Source organism: Hylobates moloch, unplaced genomic scaffold (assembly GCF_009828535.3).
Source record: "Hylobates moloch isolate HMO894 unplaced genomic scaffold, HMol_V3 SCAFFOLD_1, whole genome shotgun sequence".
NCBI classification, from domain to species: domain Eukaryota; kingdom Metazoa; phylum Chordata; class Mammalia; order Primates; family Hylobatidae; genus Hylobates; species Hylobates moloch.
In genome coordinates, this window is record NW_026652276.1 from 238,091,851 (window position 1) to 238,112,713 (window position 20,863).

Genomic DNA, 20,863 nt, shown 5'->3' on the forward strand with positions numbered 1-20,863 from the left:
GCACATGTATACTTATGTAACAAACCTGCACGTTGTGCACATGTACCCTAGAACTTAAAGTATAATAAAAAAAAAAAGGAAAAAAAATTCCAGGTACAAAGGGGAAGTCATTTATTTTTGTGCCATGCTGCTTTGCATTTTTGGAATGTCTGTCCCTGGAGATGGAGCTCACGTCTTTCCAGAAAGCTCTGAAGGTCCCCGCGTCTCAGTATAGCTGCTCTGTAGCTTTTTAGCTGTCTGGCCCCTCTTAGGTGTTGAGAAAGTTATTAAGAAAGTTATTAAGGATAGCTTGTCAAGCACCCAGTGAGAAGAACGCATTTGCAATAATGGAAAAAGGGCATGGTTTTGCAGGTCATCTCCATAGTAAAATATCAGTGATTATAATGTGCCGCTATTCTTGAGAAGAAAGTATTCCAGAGCCATTAGTGTGTTAGAAAAAAAATCCCATAGTAGAAAATGAAATCCATCATTGGCAAAGAAAGCAAGTCAAGACAGAGCTGAGATCTGCACAGTGTGGCTGTGTAAGGCACAGGCTGAGGACCTGGACTCTGGGTCCAGATCACCCGGGGCTGTGTGCCACTGGACAGGCTGCTGAAAGCTGCGTGCGTGTTTTTAATCTGTGAAATGGGAATGAAGGCAGAGCAGCTCCACAGATTTGTTGGAGGGTGGATGTGTGCAGAGCACAGAGTACAAGGCCTGGCTTGCACACTCGGCCTGTGGGACACTGATCTCAGGTGAGTGCGATGAGTACACAGCCTGGCTTGCACACTCGGCCTGTGGGACACTGATCTCCGGTGGGTGCGATGACTACACAGCTTGGCTTGCACACTCGACCCGTGTGACACTGATCTCAGGTGGGTGTGATGAGTACACAGCCTGGCTTGCACACTTGGCCCATGGGACACTGATCTCCGGTGGGTGCAATGACTACACAGCTTGGCTTGCACACTCGACCCGTGTGACACTGATCTCAGGTGGGTGCAATGAGTACACAGCCTGGCTTGCACACTCGCCCTGTGTGACACTGATCTCGGGTGTGTGATGAGTACAAGCCCGGCTTGCACACTCGGCCCGTGGGACACTGATCTCCGGTGGGTGCGATGAGTACACAGCCCGGCTTGCACACTCGGCCCATGGGACACTGATCTCGGGTGTGTGATGAGTGCACAGCCTGGCTTGCACACTCGGCCCATGTGGCACTGATCTCCGGTGGGTGCAATGACTACACAGCCCGGCTTGCACACTCGGCCTGTGGGACACTGATCTCGGGTGTGTGATGAGTGCACAGCCCGGCTTGCACACTTGACCTGTGTGACACTGATCTCTGGGGGTGTGATGAGTACACAGCCTGGCTTGCACACTTGGCCCGTGGGACACTGATCTCAGGGGAGTGCAATGAGTACAAGCGCAGCTTGTACACTCGGCCCATGCAGCACTGATCTCACACGGGTGTGGGCATCCCCCTGCCAGTGCCTGCATCTACATTTGGGCACAGAGAAGCCACACAGCCTCAGGGGAGCTGGGGGTCTCTGGCAGGGCCTCCTTCCAGGACACAATACCAAGGAGGTCAGACCCCCAGGGCTGTCCCCGCTGAATGACCCTCTGGCCACTCTGTCCTGCTGATGCGACCCTCTCCCTGCCTCCTCCCTCTCAGGTGAAACTAGAGTAACTGGGCATTTTTAAAGAAGACAGCGGCGTCTTCCACTGTTGCCCTAAATGGAAATGCTCCACTGCAAAATGCAATGTGATGCTTGTGCCTCACGAACTAACACCCTCCCCACGGGGCAGTGTTTGTCAGGAACGGTAAACCCAGTGCGTCTGCACCCAGGCGCAAAAACTCTCCATCAGGGAAATGTGAAAAATTGATCTTTTTGCAGCTCGGTGCTGCCTCCAACACATCCAGAGCCAACTGGAACTGTGAGTGTGAACCCAGTGGCACCGCAAGCGCCCACACCAGCACCCTACCCTGGGCAGAGTCACGTGGGACCATCCCCGCAGGACAGTGCTGCACCCAGAGTCCCCACCCTGAAAGCTTCCTGTGCTCCGAGCAGCTCCTCAGGTGTGAGCACACAAACAGAGGAGGCCATGGTCAGCACGGCACATTTGGACACCACAGTCCTCGCTCACCACAGAGCCGCCTGCTCATCTGCTGTGCCCAAGCCGGGGCCCTGGGCGTGTCCGCAGAGTCCTCAAAGTGTCTTACACTTCTTTATAACACAATGTGCAAAATAAGCTGTAGAGGATTCTAGGGGCAGAAATTCATCCATACACATCACAAGGCAAATGTCTCATCTCTTAACTCAGCATCTGATGGGGAAAATTAGAGTGGAAATCACTCAGAGAAGAGACCTGTCATTCTCGAATTCTGCCAAAAGAAGACCAAGACAACAAAGGCTTCAGGAAAACCTCTCTGCACACTTCGGGGAGCCATCTGAATGAAGCCGTGCTGCCCGAGTGTGCGCACAGAGAGCCTTGGGTTTTTAGGGTTATTTTGAGGGTGTAATCACTAGTAACAGGACAACACTCAGGAATTAAACGTACAAAGCCGGGCAGGAAAAAGTGTGTTCAATGGGCTCTGCTGGGGAGGAATAAAGGCCACTCTCCAGACCGGACACGGCACCAAGAGAACGTGGTGAATGGGAACCGGCTCTCTTTGGGGAGGGCCCTGGCCTTCAGCTCAGAGGGCAACGCAGAATCCAACACACAGCAGAAGCCGCAGGGCCCGGTGCAACCACAGGTGGCTCGAATGTAAAACGGTTAAGGAAAAAGCCTGCGCTCTGTCAGTTTGACACGGTGGCTGTAGGGCACGTGATGACAGGAAATCTAAACAGGAAGGTGAAATGTTTAGAAAGTGTGTGTGGGGAAAAGGCCGGGGAAAAATATTCCAGATTGTTAAACGGAGTCATGTGTCATAGTGGGAAAAAACGAAAAAAAGGTTTCTTGTATAATCACCTCTCCCCGATCATGACACAGTTTTACTTGATTTTATTTCATCATAAAACTCAGAGGGACTCAGAAGGAACGGCCTCACATTCTAGGCCAGCAAGGCCAGCTGGGAGCAGAGGAGCAGTAACCAATGATTTCGTTCAGGAGAGCGACTTTACACAGACACTCCCACCACGCTAGCATCTCTGATCGGCACCACTACAGGATGCTCCGGGTTCTGGGTGCATCCGGGGCATCCCTGTGAGACCTCAGGGAACACAGGGCCACACTCCCTTCTGGAGAGGAAATGGCCCACGGCCGCCCCTGAATGCCAGGGGAGCCTCCCTTCTTCTCCCACGGAGTCAGGGCCCCGGTAGCTGAGCCTGTCCGTGATTTAAGCCGGGGTGGCACTCATGGAGTCAGGGCCCCAGCAGCTGAGCCTGTCCGTGATCTAAGCCGGGGCGTCCTCAGCTCATGGCCCACGTGGCCAACGCTGCTCTGGTGATGCAGTCCCACCGCCTCCAGTGGCTTCTCCTTGGTGCCCGGGTAACTTTTACACTTGGACCAAGAACAACGCACACATGTGTTTGCACACACACACACACACACACACACCAAGGGGAGGACGCCCGACAGCAGCGCCCAAGCCAGGGCCACAGAGCTCTGCAGGCCCCTCCCCGCTCCTGACACACGACACCCAGTCTGGGCTGTAGGCACAGCTCCTGCAGGAAGGGGTTCCACACACGGGCAAACGAGCCGAGTCAGCCCACGATGAGCGATGTTGGCCAAGCAATATGGAGTGAGTTTTTCCCGTTTCGCAAGATGTTTTCTCAAAACAAAAATTAAAGATACAGACATGTTTCATGTAAGTGAAAAATAATTTTCAACACTCTTCTAAATGCGGAACACTCTTGGAACAGCCTGAGATCAGTAGGAAAAAAGCGGCCTCTCCCCTCGCTCAGCCCCCATCCCTGCAGCACCCAGAGCACCAGCCCTTTCTCGAGTCCCCACACAACCTCGCGGCCGGGCTCCGGGCATCCAGGTGTGTGCTGTTTCCTAGTTATTTTCACGTCCATACCCCTGCCTCCCACACTCAAGAGCAGAAGTCCTTCTGTCTGCTATCTGTACCCGCAGCGTCTACGTGGCGCGGAGGGGCCCTCGCTGAGCCCCTGCACACTGGTCAGCATCCCTGGCCTCCGGGTCATGACTCGCTCAGAGACCGAGTGTCCCACACCAAGGCAGCCCAGGGGGAGCAGCGCGGGGCACGGCTGGAGCAGCTGCATCGAGCCCCCCCGGGCCGACAGCTGCGGCTTCCTGCTCTGGGGAGGTGAGGGCTGTGTTTGAATCTCCTGAAGCCCCTGGTGGGTGGCTGGGAAAGGCAGTTGCTCCACGTGAAGCACAGAAGGCGTGTACGGGCTTGCGGGACCCGCGGTCAGCTGCATCCAAGAGTGACCGACGTGCTGAAACCCGACCTCCTGCCTCCCTTTTTCTTAGGGACTGCCTCTCCCCTAAGACTAAGGACAATCATTTTCTTCATTTGCTCTGCTCCTGATTACGTCAGATTGAAACCAGGAAACAGTTGTGAAAATAAAGACATTGGAAGGAAACACAGAATTTAATGAGCATCTTCTCTCTGGAATAGCCCATGTCTAAGACGGGCTTCTGTGATGGTCTTTAACGCTTCCATAAAGGTGGCATCTTAGCTGTGAGAGGGAGCACATTTAACCCACGATGCCTGCAACCTTTCCTGTTGTCATGGGAGACCCCGGTCACACCGCAGCAAAGCCCCTCCAGCCAGACTGCGGTTGGTGAGACAAATCCAACATGGAACACAAATCCCTCCCTTCCCGGCTCCCACAGAGGATGACTCACCGGGCAATTAAGTTCTAAGGGCTTCCGAAAAAGTCAGTGGAGCCTTCAAAGTTCACAGATCCAACACGACCTCTGTGAGCAAAGCCAGCCTTGAGAGGCCCCACAGGCTGAACCCTGCTTTTCAGTTTCATAGTCAGACAATTTAAAATAGCCAGTCAATAAGAAACAAGGCATCCGCCTTCAGAGCAGCCCAGGCCTGACGTGGAAGTAGAGAACGGGCAGCTGTTTTTTACAAGAAACTTTTGCACCTTCCTAATTTTCTTTTTCCTCAGAATAAAGACTGATAGTCATGCGCCATCCCTGTCATCACCTGCATCTTCAGCACACAGCAAGTAGGGAGGACTCCCCATGGGCGGGCAGGACTCTGGACCAGAGAATTGCATGGGATGGTTTCCAAGAGGGTTTAGATGCCCGCCCCCCGGTCCCCTGCCCACAGACCTGCTCTTAACCACATCAATATCTTAGTTCAACGTATCGACTCGTTCTTATTGAGCACCTAAAGGTCCCCGGTGGGTGCTGTGGGTCTATTGAACAGACCTGGCCTTTGGGAAGCCAAGGCTGTCCCCACACGGGCTGGCCTGGTGTGGGGAACAAGGCCCACTCTGCACCCAGGCCTGCCTCCGTCCAACACAATGAGGAAGTCACCCTACACCAGAGGGATGGTGACGAGACGTCACCCCAGAGGCGGCAGAAGGGATAAAGGGGAGGTAGGGATGAATAGGGCCCTGGTGTTCGGGATGGGACGGGCCACCCCGGGCTGAGAGGGAAAATCAGGGGACTGGGGTCTGCACAGGGCTCGACAGATGGGAAGGTCTGCAGGGATAAAGTGGCGGGGGGTGGGGAGCGGGCGGTGCAAGGGAGGGTGCCGGGCAAACAAAGGCTCAGAAGCAGAGGAGCCCAGCCCAGGGACACAAAAGGTATTCACATCCTTCCATTCGGTGGCCACGGCTTAATTAAGCCAAAGGGCAGGGGCATGCGGGCTGGGGGTGGAGCAGCTACTGGAGCAGCTGCTTCTCCATTTTCGGAATTGCACATCGTTCTGGGGCCCAATTATTCCACCTAAAACTGATCTGAGTGACACCCTAACTGCAAAAGGCCTGAAGGACACCCTGAAGAGCTTCTTCCTACCAGACCCCCGAAGGCCAGGGTCTGGGGGCCTGCTGGGAATCCCGGTCTCAGATGTCTCAGCTCTGACCTAAGGGTGCTGAGCCCTAAGGTCTGTATGGGGAGTTTCTAAAAGTCTACACTCTACCCCAAGAAGGGGACAGGAAGGGGACGGGTGGGGCAGCAGCCCTGGAGGAAAACCCGTGAGTGAGTCGTGGAGGGAGTGTGAGGGTTTCTGGGGAGTGAACTTTGCAGGGGGTGCTGGGAGCAGCTGGCCCCTGAGGACACTGCTGACTGGGGGACGGGGGCCATGGGTCACACGTGGGGTGTCAGCTCTGCCGCCTCACTTGGAGTTGATTTGAAATCTCAAGATGTGCCTGAAAAAAAAACCCACCTGGAGAAGCGAGGGGCCCGCTGGGAATGGGAAGGCCTGAGCGAGACAGATGCATGCTCAGGGCGAGGAAGGGGAGACTGGAAAGCCACCCTCAGAAGAATCAGATGTGTTTTCTAGACTTTTCCCCTTCACATTTCAGCTTCACGTTTGGGGCTCACTTAATAATTCGTATGTTTGTTCTCCTTGAATCTGGTAGAGAATAAGAAACCCCTGGGATGGGACAGGAATAATTTGGAAACTCACACACCAGCTCCAGCTTCCATCCGATTTAGTATTTTGTTTTGCAAAAAAATCTGCATTTTATTTCCTCCCACTCAGGAACGTCCGATCTCTGGTTTCAGGGTGCGTTTTACAGGCCAGGAAAGGTGATTCCAGGTCAGGAAAAGGCGATTCCAGGAAGATTCCGTTATTGTCCACTCTCCTGCATCATCATCTTCACCAAAAAAACTGAAAGCGACGAACGCCTACCCAGAGGGCTAATCCAGCTTCCGCTCTCCTCAGAGGTGCTCAGTCCAGTTACACATCAATGTGAGAATAGTCCCAGCACTTATCACTTGTAAATTCTTTTAATTGATTTGCTATTAAATGGCATAAGATCAATCCAAGTTTAAACCTGTATATTGAATCCACATTTCACAAACTCTGTACAGAATTATGTATTTTAAAACATGTAGCTTTACTGGCTAATGTAATCATCTGCGAATCTTCCCCTGTCTGTTCTTCAAGTCACTGTACCTGGAGGCACACACCAGCACAGACCCAGACACTCAATTCTGCTGGCTGTATTATTATCCTGTACATTAAAACATCTTGAAAGGGTGCTTGTCCACACCTGCCACCTTTCTAGTGAGTCTCTTGTACTTGCTAATAGAGAAATAACATACCCAGGTTCCATCCTTTTTTTTTTTTTGAGATGAAGTTTTGATTTCAGCTCACTGCAACGTCTGCCTCCCAGGTTCAAGCAATTCTCCTGCCTCAGCCTCCTGAGTAGCTGGGATGACAGGTGCGTGCCACCATACCTGGCTAATTTTTTTGTATTTTTTGTATAGATGGAGTTTCACCATGTTGGCCAGGCTGGTCTCAAACTCCTGACCTCAGGTGATCTGCCCACCTCGGCCTCCCAAAGTGCTGGGATTACAGGTGAGCCCCCGTGCCAGTGCCAAAATTCCATTCTTAACCGTCAGTAATTCTCCCAAAGCAGAAAAGCCATGGAGATGTTACATTTTGAGCAACAAAGTTTCAGAACAGCTGGCTGGCTGAAGAAGGGAGCACTATTCTGCAGCCCCCATGGAACAGGAAAAGCCACTGCTCAGACACCTGCAGAAACGCCTGACTCTGCCCACCTCATGGCCACATAAACCTGAAAAAATGGGAGAGGAGCAGCTGTCTGCCCCTGGAAGCCCCTCCATTTCCCTTGTGCATCCGGGCCCCTCTCTCTCTGAGCTCAGGCCCTTCCATGCTCCTCTCCCACCCCACAGAGGCCCCCTCTGCTGTTGTGTTTTTCTTCCTCCCCCATGTTCCGGCCTCATGTTCTCTGAACCCCACCTAGCACCCAGGGTTCCCCGCGTTCTCTGAGCCCCATGCCTGCCCCACCCGGCGCCCAGGGCTCCCCTAGGCTCACAGTGTTGTCTGTTTCCGGGTTCACACCGGGGAGTCCTTCACAAAGGCAGGCTGGGCCGACTCTGATGTGAGATCAAGTTCTCTGCTGTCCCTGTTGTTCCAGAAAAGGAGATTCTACCCTTAGAAGCAATAAGCTTTCTGAGAAAACGCTTTCTGGGTCAGCTCCAAGTTCAGCCGTCCTGAGGTTCCAAGGCTGTCTGCCCCCCAGACCCAAGGTGTCCAATCCTTAGGGGTGACCCTCAGGCCAACACCAGTCACAGCCGTGGGGACCCCCATGTGTCAGCCGTGGCAAAATGAGCCCCCAACACAGCAGGGGAGGGAAGGAGGAGGCAGGGCTCACAGAGCCATGGAGAGCTCCCGGCCTAAGGGACCTTGGGCCTGGGAGAGAAGAGACAGCCAGGCGGCAAGGGACTTGTCCTGTGGAGGCCTCCCCAGGAGGCGAGGGTGGGGGGACTCCTGCTGGAGGTGGCCAGCAGATCAGCCTTCCTTATTCACGTCCTTGAAGTGATCCCCGTTTGACATTTGGAAATGACTTTCATCTACCGGGTCCTCCTTGGTTTGACGTGCAATTGCTTTTCCCAAAGCTTTCTCCTCTTGTAACACCCAGCTCCTGCATGCCGTGGCGGCTCCAGCCATCATTCCTCATCCCACCACCCCGCGCAGCGTCTTGCCTCCTTTTATGCTGGTGTGCGTGTTGTGTTAAGAGCTGGGCTTTGCCATTTTTGACAGGCTAATGCATTTCACCACAGAAATGCCATTCACCACAGAGGCGCATTCTCTCTCGTGCCCATCAAGGCAGAGGCTGAGAAGAAGGTCTGCTTTACAGCAACGGCCTGAGGACCCTCGGCCCCAAGGTGAGGCCCCGCGCAGGTACCTCTGTGCACGCCTGTGGAGTCCCACCCTGTCGTGCACACGAGGCTGTCACCTGGAGGAGATTCCGGCCCTGCCGGGTGTCTCCTCCCACACTGGGCTCCTCTTGCTGGGGGGGGGTCTGCACAGCTCTGGTTGGGGGAGGCTCCAGGAGCCACCCAAGGCCTCTTCTCCCGAGGGACAGCGGCCCCACGGGGAGCCGGGAGAGCAGAGGCTGCAGGCAGGGAGTGGGGAGACCCAGCCTTCAAGCACAGCCGCGCTGTGGGCACAGGGCCCCTTGGGTGGAACTTGCCTCTCGCTCACACCCACTCCTACCTCCTGGTACCCGCCTGCTGGAATCTCCTCCCTACCGCCTACCATTTCTTTTGAAATCCCAGTTTAATCCACTTTTTTACACTTCCCTTTACTCCCTCAAGTGTCTCCTCCCAACACCCACTTTATTTCACAGCGGCTCATGTCCTTCGGAGAGCCTGCCTCCCGCCATGGGCAGCAGGGGTCCCGCTGAGCTGAGCCCACCCGACCAGGGCTTCCCTCCTGCTGAGCCCTCACCTCGATGTGAGCCCTGAAGCCCCTTGGGCTGGGAGGTGAGGTGTTCAGAGCACAGATGCCCGCGGCTGCACCTGCACCAAGGCCTGACCTTACCCCCCAGGGCCCCGGACCACACAGGGGCTCACCCGGGTGTTCGCTCACCCGGGCGCCTTCTCCAAACACCTTCCATCAGGTGTCTTGAATTCCGCAGAGCAGCCCGGGTTTCAGGGCTTTGCTCCTGTTTTCTTCTCTGGAAGTGCATGCTTTGCAGACGCCATATCCTCAGTTTTAGTTCAGAAAATGTGTCCCCCACCTCTAATCAGGTCTAAGGGCGGGGAGCAGCTCATGCCGAGCAGGACGTGTGCGGAAACGGGTACCCTGGAAACGAGAGGAGCAGGCAGGAATCCAACACCCATCCCAGCCCTGCGGGCACTGACAGTCGCTGCAGGCCGGGCAAGTCACCCTCAGGCAGCGCTTCAGAGCTGACGTGGCACCCGCACCCACAGGGCTGCCCTCATCCGAATGGCGACCCAAGAGGAGGCCCCACTTCACAGATGAGGAAGGCGGGCTTCAGGAGGGAGGGGCTGGGCCTCGCACCCCAGGGAATGGAAGGGCGATGGCGCCTTTCTTCCATGAATTTCACTATTAGAGGAGAAAGAAAGTTAAACGATGAAAAGTGTGGCAAGAGGGGAATAAGAGAAGAAGGAAGAAACGGAGGGGGATGAAAGCGGGCAGAATGTGCCTCTTCTGATCCTCCTGGGGTCACTCAGCCACACCGAGCCATGGACCGTCCCTCGGAGCACCACAGAGTGCAGGGTTTGTCCTTGTCATGAACTCAAAGAGCTGACCTCTCTGGGCCCGCATGCAACCTGCAGCCGAGTCCCTTCCATGACGCCCCTGCTCCCTGTCTAAACTCTTGGCCCAACTAGGAGGGCCTCTCCCCTCTAGCCCAGTTCCTCCTCGCAGCCCTGCAAATGCCCACCTTCTTGGGTCTGTCCCTACCCTGCAGATGGCCCCAGCACCTGCCCCAGCCACGCCTCCATCTCCCGCCAGCCGCCAAGAGCTCCACCCACCACCTGGCTGAGCCCCTCCTCTGTCATCTCCAAGGATTTGATTTCAGTTTCACACAAATCACCTCCTAGCGACGCGTGGACCAATGCTGTTTACCGCCCGTTCACTGTTTCATTGCAAACTCCTCATCTCCAAGAAATCATCAACTGAGAAAAGAAAGGATGTCACCTTTTCCCGAATCTCCCACAGTGCCTCACACTACAGAGGGAAGGTGGCAGAGGAGCTGTCCAGACCCACGGGACAGAGAAGCCCGGGCCAGCCCCTCAACACCCTGGAGTGGGGACAGCGCAGCTGGGGACCGCCCAGTGCAGCTCTGCCACTGGCTCTGCGGGCTGGGGCGCCTCTCAGTTTGTTTGCTGCTGACTTTGCCCCCTTGTAAAACAGGGTCGGGAGATAATTAAGATGCCTGGGGAAGGTGTCCTGGGTCCCTTTCCATGGGGTGGGTGACTGATGAGGACAGGGCGTGCCAAGGAACAGGGGCTCGGAAGGACCTGCTGTGCATGCAGGGGTCACCCCAGGAGCGACCCCGGCTTTGGCGAGAAGGAAGTGTTCTCTGGTTCTGGCAGAGAAATGGGTGAGGCGGACTGGAGCACAACACAGGCCCAAGGGAAGCAGCACCCGCTCCACAGACACCACGCACGCCACCCCTCCGTGGTGCTGTGCGAGCACCCGTCCTCCTCCCGGGGCCCAGCCCTCTTCCTTGGCTGCTGGAGTGCAGGGTGAGCACGTCTGGAAGAAGCCTGCAACCCCCACCTCCTTTCCCACACCCCTCCTTGTGTGCAGCAGGAAGTGGCTTCCTTAGGAAGCAGTTATTCGAGTAATACCCAGGTGTGAAAAGCTACCAAGGTCAAAGCAAAAATAGGAATAGCCCAGTGCCAAAAAGAAGCCACAGAATTCAGCCCTCCAAATTTTATGTCTTAGACTTTCCAATTTTTAAAAATTTTCCAAATATCTCACTGAGTGGTCTCTGTGATTTTTAATTAAGTCTGATCTAATGACTACTGTCTGATGCGGGGAGTGGCTTGCTGTATCCCAACGAGCAACATGCTTCTGTTTTACGTTGAGAGGTTTCTCTGGCCACCTTTCGAGACTTCATTGTTCTCTGAAGACCGAGCTCTATCTCTCAGGAGCTTCCCAGATGGGAAGCATTTTGGGCAAAACAGCACAATACACACTGCTTTTGGAAACTGCATCCGTGAACGCTTCAGATTTATGAGAAAAATGCACTTCAAAGGGGTGCCTTACAGAAAAACGTTCAGACTCATGGTGAAGAGGTATCTAGAAGATTCTATGGAGCCTGCAGAAACCAAGCTGGCTGACCCCACATACTGATGATCTGATACTGAACACACAGGCAAACAAAAATAGGTTCTTCTCACACTGGGGACAACATGTACCCTTTACCCTCATCATCCCGGCAAAATTCTGCAGGTTTCCTTCAAATTTCTTTTACATCAGGAACCACGGGATTTGGCACCAGCGTGACAACCATTTAGCATTTGCCGATTCCTAGTTGGTCCAGGGATGTTCCGTGCACCATGGAGCATGGGAGGAGGGTGGCAGGGCCTCGTTCTCCAGGGACCTGGAGTGTGTTCCAGGACAATCCGCAAAACCGAATCCAGGTCTCGAAAGTTTCAAGAGAATTCTACCATAGACATCCGTACTATCAGCTACATTTGAAAAGGTATTATAAAATTAGAAAAATGTCCATTCTCAGGCTGGACTGTTATAAAAAAATGTTCTCTAATAATAATTATTTCATAACAAATGTTCTTTAATGTTGCATTTTTATAATTGTAAACTATTTGGCACAGTTTTCACAGGGTGCCTTTCACTTTTGAAGCAGCTTAGGTTTTGCTTATTTGATATTTGCAAAAAATATATTATTTTGACCTGGAAATTGAAGTATATAGTGAGGAAAGCCATTCTAAGATACAGAGCTGATTGAAAAGGCTTTGTTAAAACTTGTGGTGGGGTCAAGTAAACCTCAAGAAAAGTCGCTGTTTTCCAATTTAATTGTGAACATCCCACTTCTATTACTCATGATTACACCAATGCCTGAAGATTAAACTCACCTAGTAAAGCCCCAGAGAACGAGCCAAGGCGTGACCTTGCTCTTTGTAAGAACTCAGCTTTCTGCACCGGGGGTAAGAAGTCAGGGTGCATTTGGGACTTGCAGACACGCCAGACCCAGTCAACTGAGCACCCTCAGATCGCAACTGCCACCACACTGTCACTGCATTTGTAATCACTTGCTAATGGGAGCAGCAGCAGCAACCGAGATGTGCACTTAGCCGCTGTGTTTACAGGAGGGCCCCGTGGCCCGGATGCATGCTTTCCTCTGGGTTTGGTTCCAAAGGCCTCCAAGTACACAAGGAAACCTGCTGGGTATTGTGAAATAAACCATCAAAAGAGAACTTGCTGAAAATTCTGCAGGAGTCTCTGCCCTCATGTCGGGGAAGGGAGAGTGGGCTGGCAGAATACTAAACTTGCTGCTCAGAGATGATCAAAGCCTCAAGGAAATGGATGCAACATTCAAAGAGACTCAGAGAAAAGGCGGAGAATGTCTTCTAATCATCTAACGACTTATTTTTGGCACAGTTTTTACCCAATCACCTTCCATAGAAATAGGACACCTACATGAAAAAGAAAATGCATAAAGTATACTGGTACCAAAAATCACAATCTTCCATGTCTTCACCTTATCCTTAGTGTGTGTGTGTGTGTGTGTGTGTGTGTGTGTACACGTGTGTATAAATATTCATATACACACATATATGCATATATGACAGGCTATGCCGATTTGAAAAAAAAGAATAAAAGTCAATAAAATTGGTTTTTTAGATCATGAAGTACAGAATTAATCCAAATATATCATGTTTTATCTATTTAGAAGAAAAAACAACATTTACTAAAACAACGGGGAGACGTTTGGTGCGAGTAGTCTGTTAAACAAATGACATTTAAGAATATATTTCAGTTATTCTGAAAGTTAATATACCCAATTTTTGCTCCAGTCTGAGCAAATTAAACTTGGTGGATTATCTGATGGGGTTGATATCTTGGTAAGTGTCAAAAATATAAGAGTCTGTCAAAAAAGATTTGCTTTTCCAATAGGTAAGGCAAACAAAAATATCGCACACTCATGTAAACGAAGAAAGCTCTAAAACCCTGACCCTGTCCTTGAAATAGTTCTATTTTGAGGAAAAACAGGTAAACATGTTTAAAGGTGTTTGCATTAGAAGCTAATAATTCAATCTCCTTACTGCTTCAAAACTATTTTAAGAAAAGCTCTCTTACTCCCCAGGAGCACACAGTGGGCCCCCTGTGGCCCCAAGCCCAGGCTCTGACTCACACACATGGGGGGCAGGGGGGGCTGCGAGGCACTAACGGGGATGCGCGTGCATTATCAGGGCTGAGGCAGACAAATGCTTTATCAGAGGTTGGCAACATGAGGGCCTCCCAGGTCATGCCGGAAGTGCCTTGCCAGGACACTAACCCGGCTGCTGTTTCACAGAGGACATGAGGATTCACCTTCTGGAACCGCAGGGAGGAAGGAGCTCTACAACCTGAGGCCACCGGTGCCGCCAGGATACCACCTCCACACACCTGTCTCCTCCATCCATCAGAACGTCTCTGCTCCTGACCTTCCTTTCCCCAGGTAAGAACACAAGTTCTTCTGTTTAAAGAGTAACTTCATACTCTGATATTAATAAAACTTACGATATTGCCACCTACCATTCTCTCTCTCCTCGGTTACTTACTGCTAACCTAACTTGCACAATAATCTTTTTATTTTTCAGAAGCTTTAAGAAAATGAATTGAGTAGTTCCATCATGTCCCCATAAAATAAAGCATAAGATCAAATTGTTCCATTTTCCTTGTAACCCAGTGATGAGAATTATCATCCACAACCTCACTGTGATTATAGAATCAGCAAAGTACACAGGTTCAGTGAGCCAGAAATAAATACATTAATGCAAGAAGACACCTTTCCTGAAATTTGTTTTATGTTTGCAATATTTTAAAAAAACTTTTCAAACAGATTTTTACACTTCACGGGGGACTCATGGCTGTGATAGAAAACCCAAGTGAGATCTGGATACATTAATGAATTAATACCTGCTTCATTTACCAGAGTAAATATCCTCTCCTTGTAACTGCAATTGTCTGAGTCCTTGACACATTACTCAGCTAAATTCAAAGCGAACAATCATACAGTCCCCATCCTCATTACCGAGTCCTGCTCTGCCAAAACACAAATCGCAGCAACACAACGGTTCAACACCTAAAACTTTCTCACCAGGAAACAATCCACTGTGATGGGGCAAACCCCCACTTTAATCAAAGTACTTCCCTAAAGGGTATTTTGTAGTGATTTCAAAGCTAAACCAACCAGAAAGTCTTTACACTCATTTCATTTCCAAATTTTCCTAGATCACATTTTTAAAGAAAAAAAGTTGTTTTTCCCTTTTTATTAATCTGGATTGAAGAAAAGCACACATTTCATTTATTGTCAGGATTACAGATTCTTATTAAACAAACCGGAGCTCATTATAAAATCAATATCAACTTAACCACCATGCCCTCAGGAGGAACAGCAAAAAGGTCACTCCAAGAAATTCAAACAATTTTCCTGCTGGAAGGGCATGATTTTAATTACAGATACTATTAATTAGAGCTGTCACTGGGAAGGCTTTTTTTTCTGTTAATTATCACAAACTCAGTCCTAAGTATGCATTTTCAACCTGCAGTTTTTTTTTCAAATTAGTCATTTCTGCATGCAAGTCCAACCTTTCCATTCTATCAATATTTTATATTTGAATTTCAAAGTATATCAAAGGGTGCCACGCTTTCTAAAAATCTCTGCCTGTATGATCTTCCGTCTCTCACGCATGGAACAGAACTGGTGTGATAATTTATTTATGTACCGACACAGACTTGGCCTGAAGACCTGGCATCCTACATTGAAGGTCTTGCTCAATGGAATTTCTGGATAAATTCTTACTAGTTTATGTGACATTTTTTTTCAGGCTGCTTCTTCAAATGTGATTTTCCTTTTGCTTTGAAGCAAAGCTACGCACTGCAACTGAAATGCCATCCTCAACACATTTGAAGTTGCCATTTCTTTATAAGAAAAAGATCATCCTGACCGGGCTGGTGACCCTCTCCAGAAAACTGGAGGCTTCCTCCATTCAATGGCAATACCAGGAATTTTGAAACGGGAGGAAAAGCTGTCTTGTGGTCAGTCTCTTTTCGGCATAGAGATTGTGTAAATTCCTTACGTGGGGGAGGGTCCCGAGAGCTCACAGAGTATAGGAAAGCTAGCTCCAAGGGGCTCAGGCAGCAGGAGGGTACGGTGCTGGAGGGCGCTTTGTGGAGAGAGCTGGAGGGCCCACCCATGTAACTCTGATGATGGAATAATAATATTTACTTTACATACGACTGTAAAAATGATGAATTATTTACAAGACGTATTGCACACTGTAATCATGTGACTAGAGAAAACAAAGGATCCAGTCCAGTGAGGAAATCTTACATCTGTACTGACCAACTTTTAAAGCAGTGGTTAAGGAGTCATCCTACCTTCCCGAATGGGAATATCTTCTTGGAATTAAATGATAGTTTATATGCAAGGGAATCAAATGCCCTGACTGGTGTAAGTATTCTAGGCTTGTACCGCTGTTAAAACTGAAGGCCTGTGTTCATTACAGGACAATACTAAATACGAAATGTGTGCTATCGAACTTCCAAAAACTCTGTGGTTTTTAAAAAATGCCCGACTTGGTCTGAACTTGCCTTCCTCACACCCTCCCTGGTTTCCAGCTCATTTCCAAGGGTGTCTGTGGTGCCTCTAGAGAAGGTGTCCCTCGTGTGGGTCACCTTCCCCTGGTCAGCATTAGGTTTCACTGCACCGGACAACAGCACAGGGTGGCAACTGGGCAGGTCAAAGGATCTTTTCGTAGAAGACCCTGAGGAAGCCGATTTTTGAGATATCTTCAAACACCTACATACCAACTGATACCGCAACTCTGGCACTTTTCATTAGTAGTGGCCAAACTAAGATAACACATAATACATCATTCATGTACTGTACTTTTTCCACACTTCTAATTAACAACATACTTCCAGGGTTAACATGAGACTATCCAAGAAGAGCAGACAAATACAGAGCTGTACAACTGTGGATACAAGGTATTTGCATGAATGCTGATGAGAAGTTCCAAACTGTCATCATAAAAGACCCCAAACTATGATACAGGAACAACTGCCGGGAATGGAGGAGGGGCCAGAGAGGACTGTGATCATCTGCCTGCTCAACAGATAAATTCGATACAGCACTTTTTAAAAAGTCTCCTCTTACCTGGTAGGCGGCAGTGGCATCTGTACCCGGGTCGCCCCCTAGTCCCGAGAGCTTCTCCTTCAGCCTGTGCTGAGAGCTATGGCGGAGGCAGTAGATGAGGCCAGAGGCCAGGAGGACGCCCAGGATGCAGGCGAGGGAGACCAGGGTGAGCGCGATGAACTTGGTGGAGTCTTCTTGTTCCGCCTGAGTATGCAGGAACTTCAGTTTGCTTTTCTGCAGAACAAGGAGAGAGGGCTGTGTTAGCTCCTGACAAAGCATGACCTCCTAAAAACACACGTCTCCAAATGCAACTTGAAAGTAGAAAGCTCAGCCCCACAGGACGCTGTGCTGGCCCTGGAACCACAACGGGAGGGCCCTGTGGAACGACCCCCGTCAAAGGAGAAGTAGAAGTCATTTGAAAATAGCACATCGCAGATTGCAGCGTGCTCAAGAGGACAGTCAGAGGCACCACTTTTTCCCTCAGTGGTGGCTGTTTTTCAAATTTATGTAAAGTATTTGGCAGCTAATTTGCTGCCTTAAGTAAAGTATCCATCCCTTCTTCTAACCGGGCACAGCAGTTTGTCTAGAGCTTGCACAATGATTGTTGAGTGTGCTGGGGGGAGGCCAGGCTTGGCGGTGGAGGAGGGTGGGCAGGCCTGGAGCCTTCTGCAGCTTCAAGTAGCCACCAAGTCCAGCACATCTTCAGCAACAAAGGAACGTGGGACTGGCTCTGTGCATCTTCACAGAACATTCTCCCTCCCAGGTCAGGGGATTTGGATCCACCTGTCTTGAAAGGCGAGCACTGGTTGAATCCCACCTGACTCCAGTCACTCTCCAGGAGTGGCCTGGTGCAGACCACAACACTTCGCACCTACGCACCTACGTATTTTTCCTTGAAAGGAGCTGCAGAGCCTTTGGAACTTCACTTCTCAGCGAGGAAACCCCTTCAGATTCTCACTGCTTCTTGGGGAGCGGGGGTAGTGCTAGTGAAAATATGAGAAAGCCCTTTAGGTGCATTTCACTTGTCTCCACGTGCAAATAGTTGCACGGCTCTCCCCTCATTAGCTTCATTAGAAGGTATATTAGCAACAATTAAGGACGCTACAGGAAAATGGGAAGGCCGCCCCGCAGACTGCGCGCCCTGCACAATGACTCGGGAAGTGAATGGGGGAGCACGCCCGGCCTGGGTCCTGGCTGCTACAAGATGAGAACAATTAGCAAACCCCTTTCCACCACCTAATTTCGCGTGGTAACAAAATGGATTTTTCCCCATGAATGCCTGACCGGCCTCTTCATTATCTCTCTTCTATTAGTAATTTTCTACTCCGTATTCAGCCTCCCAACTCTTCATTTCCTCCCGTCTCCCAGCGTACACAGTGCCTCTTATGTCAGGCCGGGCCCGTTTTTATCTTGTAATCATAAACGCCACCAAAGCAATTATCACCGGTCTTGACTGGAAAAGCTGGTCATTAATTAGCCTTCTTTTGCCTTCGGTGCAGCAGATTAGCTGGTGCTGGGACTAAGTTAATGGAAACGCGGGTTAAATGAGAAAAGACGCCCGGATTTTCCTGCCTGGATGCATGGCTCGGAGGAGGACCGCGAGGTTCTCCAGCGGCAGGAGGCGGTGGAGCCGCCGCGGAGAGGGAGGGAGGCTTTGGAGAGGGAGGGAAGGAAAGGGGGAGGGAGGGGGAAAGGGGGGAGAGGGGGAGGAGGTGCGGGGTGGGGGGAGGGGAGTGGGGAGGGACCCGGGAGGGTGAGGCTGGGCGGCAGCCAGAGAAGCGGCCCGAACCCCGCTTGGTCTGCACCCCGCAGCCGCCACTGGGTCTCGCCGCGCACGGTAGCCCTTCTCGTGGAGATCCCGTTCGCGCCCCCTCCCCAGTCTCCCCTCCCCGGTCTCCTCCCCTCCCCTCCCCCTCCCTCCGGCCCACACAGCCTCTTCCAGAAAGAAGTCACTCTAGAGCCGCGCGACCCAGCCCGAGTCCGCCGGGATCCGCCCACCGGGTCCCCTGAGCGCCCCTCCCCGCCCCTTCCCGGGCACAGCCCGTTCACGAAACCTAAGGCGCCGGCCACGCGCCGCCTCCCCTGGGCCGGGGTCTCCTCGGTCCCCGCGCGGGCGCTGGTTCTCTCGGGTGGGCGGCAGCTCCGCCTTGTGCCCTCCCGGGCCGGCGCGAGGGACTCCAGAGCGCGCGGGGGGACCTAGGCGGGGAGGAGCGGCCACGACCCCGGATGCGAGCGGCGTGGGGGTCCAAGCGGCGCCGGGACAGGGGCCGGGTCCTCTGCCCACCCCAGGGTCCATGTTCGCCTGCGGGGCCGCGTCCTCCGGAGCCACACCTGGGCGGGAGGGCTTTTCCCCGGGGCCTGGCCCGCGCCCCTCGCAGCCCCTCGCCCCTCGCTTCCCGCGGGTCCCGCCTAGCCTTGGCCGACGGAACGAGAACAACAAAGGAAACGGCACGACCGGCGGAGGGGGCGCCCGCCGTCCTCCCACCCGTCATCCCGGCCGGGCCGGCGGCCTCCGCGCGCCTCCACCCGCCCCAGCGCGGAGGCGACCCCGGCCCCGCTGTCGGGTGGACACCGCGCGCTCACGTGGACGACTGCGCCCGGGAACAGGGACTTCCCGAACCTTCCTGCCCGGCGTCGTGAGGCCCACATGCGCGCGGTGACCACCCTGGCTCTGAGGGGGCGGCGGGGCCACGGCGTGTGGTGGACCCGGCAGTGGCACCCAGACTGTGCACGCGGGTGTGTGGGGTTCCGAGGCGCAGGGCGGCCGCTGGCTCCGGCTCCCCGAGGAAGGGGCACAGGCGCTGCCCGCGGTCACTCGGGCTGGGTGAGGGCAGGGGACGCGTGGGGGCCGGAGGAGGAGGCCTGGCCTGCGGGCGGCAGGGGGGACCCGGGGCCAGCCGAGGCTGTTCCCAGCGAGGCAGACATCTGCTGTCGCCGGGACCCTCGACGCGCTCCGCATGCGCGGGGGCGGAACCGGGCCTGCTTTCGAGGCCTCCCTTGGCGCGCTTGGATTTACTCAAAGGTCAAAGAGAAATGTCAAGGACAGCGATTGCCCGGAGAGCTCCTGGCTCTCCTCCCGGGTCCCCGCTGGGTCCCAGGCGCCCCTGGAGGGGAAGGAAGGAGCCCCAGTCCCCTGGAGTCCTGTCTCCACCAACCTCGCCCAGCTCCCTGCTGCCTGGGCCCGCGCTGTCCCAGCAGAGGAGGGGTGGGAGCCGCCCCAGGCCCGCCTCCCCCGGCCGGTCCACAAGGAGGCCCCTTCTGCAACCTGGGAGAGGCCCGGAGGGCGACAGCGCGGGGCCGCGGGACCTGGACAGCCGGGGAGTCGTGACCGCGGGCAGCGCCGGGGCTGAGGGCGAGGAGGGTCTGACTGCAGGGGAGGGCGGGACGCTGGACACAGGGACCGACTGGGGTCCACCGGCCTGACATAGAAGTCGCTGGATCCCAGGGCCCGGCTGGGAAACCCGCCTCCTACCCGCCCGCGGGCGCCGCAGAAGAAACCGAAGAAAGAGGTCTTCCCTCCACGCCCAGGACGGTTTCAAGTGTCCCACCCAGCGCGGAGCAGGAGGGTGATGCGGAGGGAAAAACTGTTGGCTGCAAGTCAGGTCTTAGGAATCCCGGAAGAAACGAAGATTTAAAGAATTTTTTTTAAGTGACTGAGTTCCAATAACTTTACAATGACTCCCTTCCTTTTTGTGGAGTTAAAAAGAATCTTAAAACTCCTGCTAGCCATGGCCTTTGAGAGAAAGAAATGAGTTTAAAAGTGAGTTTGAGGCACAGTCTTGACCCAGGTGTGGCTTTGGTAGTCCTTAGCGCCTTCTTCCCCATGGGCACCGACCCCCCAAGGCTGAACCACGGCGGGTGGACCCCGAAGAGAGCCCAGACTAATTAGAGGCATCTTATCAGTCTTGACTTGAAATTGAAAGAAAATTATGTTTAAATATTTATGACTTTGACATTTACAGTCAGGCGTCTTTTAAAAGCAGAACACCCCCTTCTGTACAGCGGCAGCTCAATGACTGAAAGTTTGGAACAGAGGAGAAGTGAGGAGGAGGAGGAGGGAGAAGGAGGCCTGGTAACACAGCTGCAGGGGTGCGTCCTGGGTGGGGGAGATGTACAGATAGGCACACTTCAGTGCT

At 52.8% G+C, this 20,863-nt stretch overlaps 1 protein-coding gene across 3 annotated transcripts in view; it reads right to left on the reverse strand.

The window, feature by feature from the left end:
• The window catches only part of PTPRN2 (protein tyrosine phosphatase receptor type N2), a 901,057-nt gene that overhangs the window by 119,770 nt on the left and 760,424 nt on the right, over nucleotides 1-20,863 (reverse strand). For all 3 annotated transcript variants that reach the window (XM_032753238.2, XM_058428604.1, XM_032753237.2), the window contains one exon: nucleotides 16,749-16,961. In XM_032753238.2, coding sequence (XP_032609129.1) covers nucleotides 16,749-16,961 — 213 coding nt within the window. The remainder of the gene's footprint in view (nucleotides 1-16,748; nucleotides 16,962-20,863) is intronic.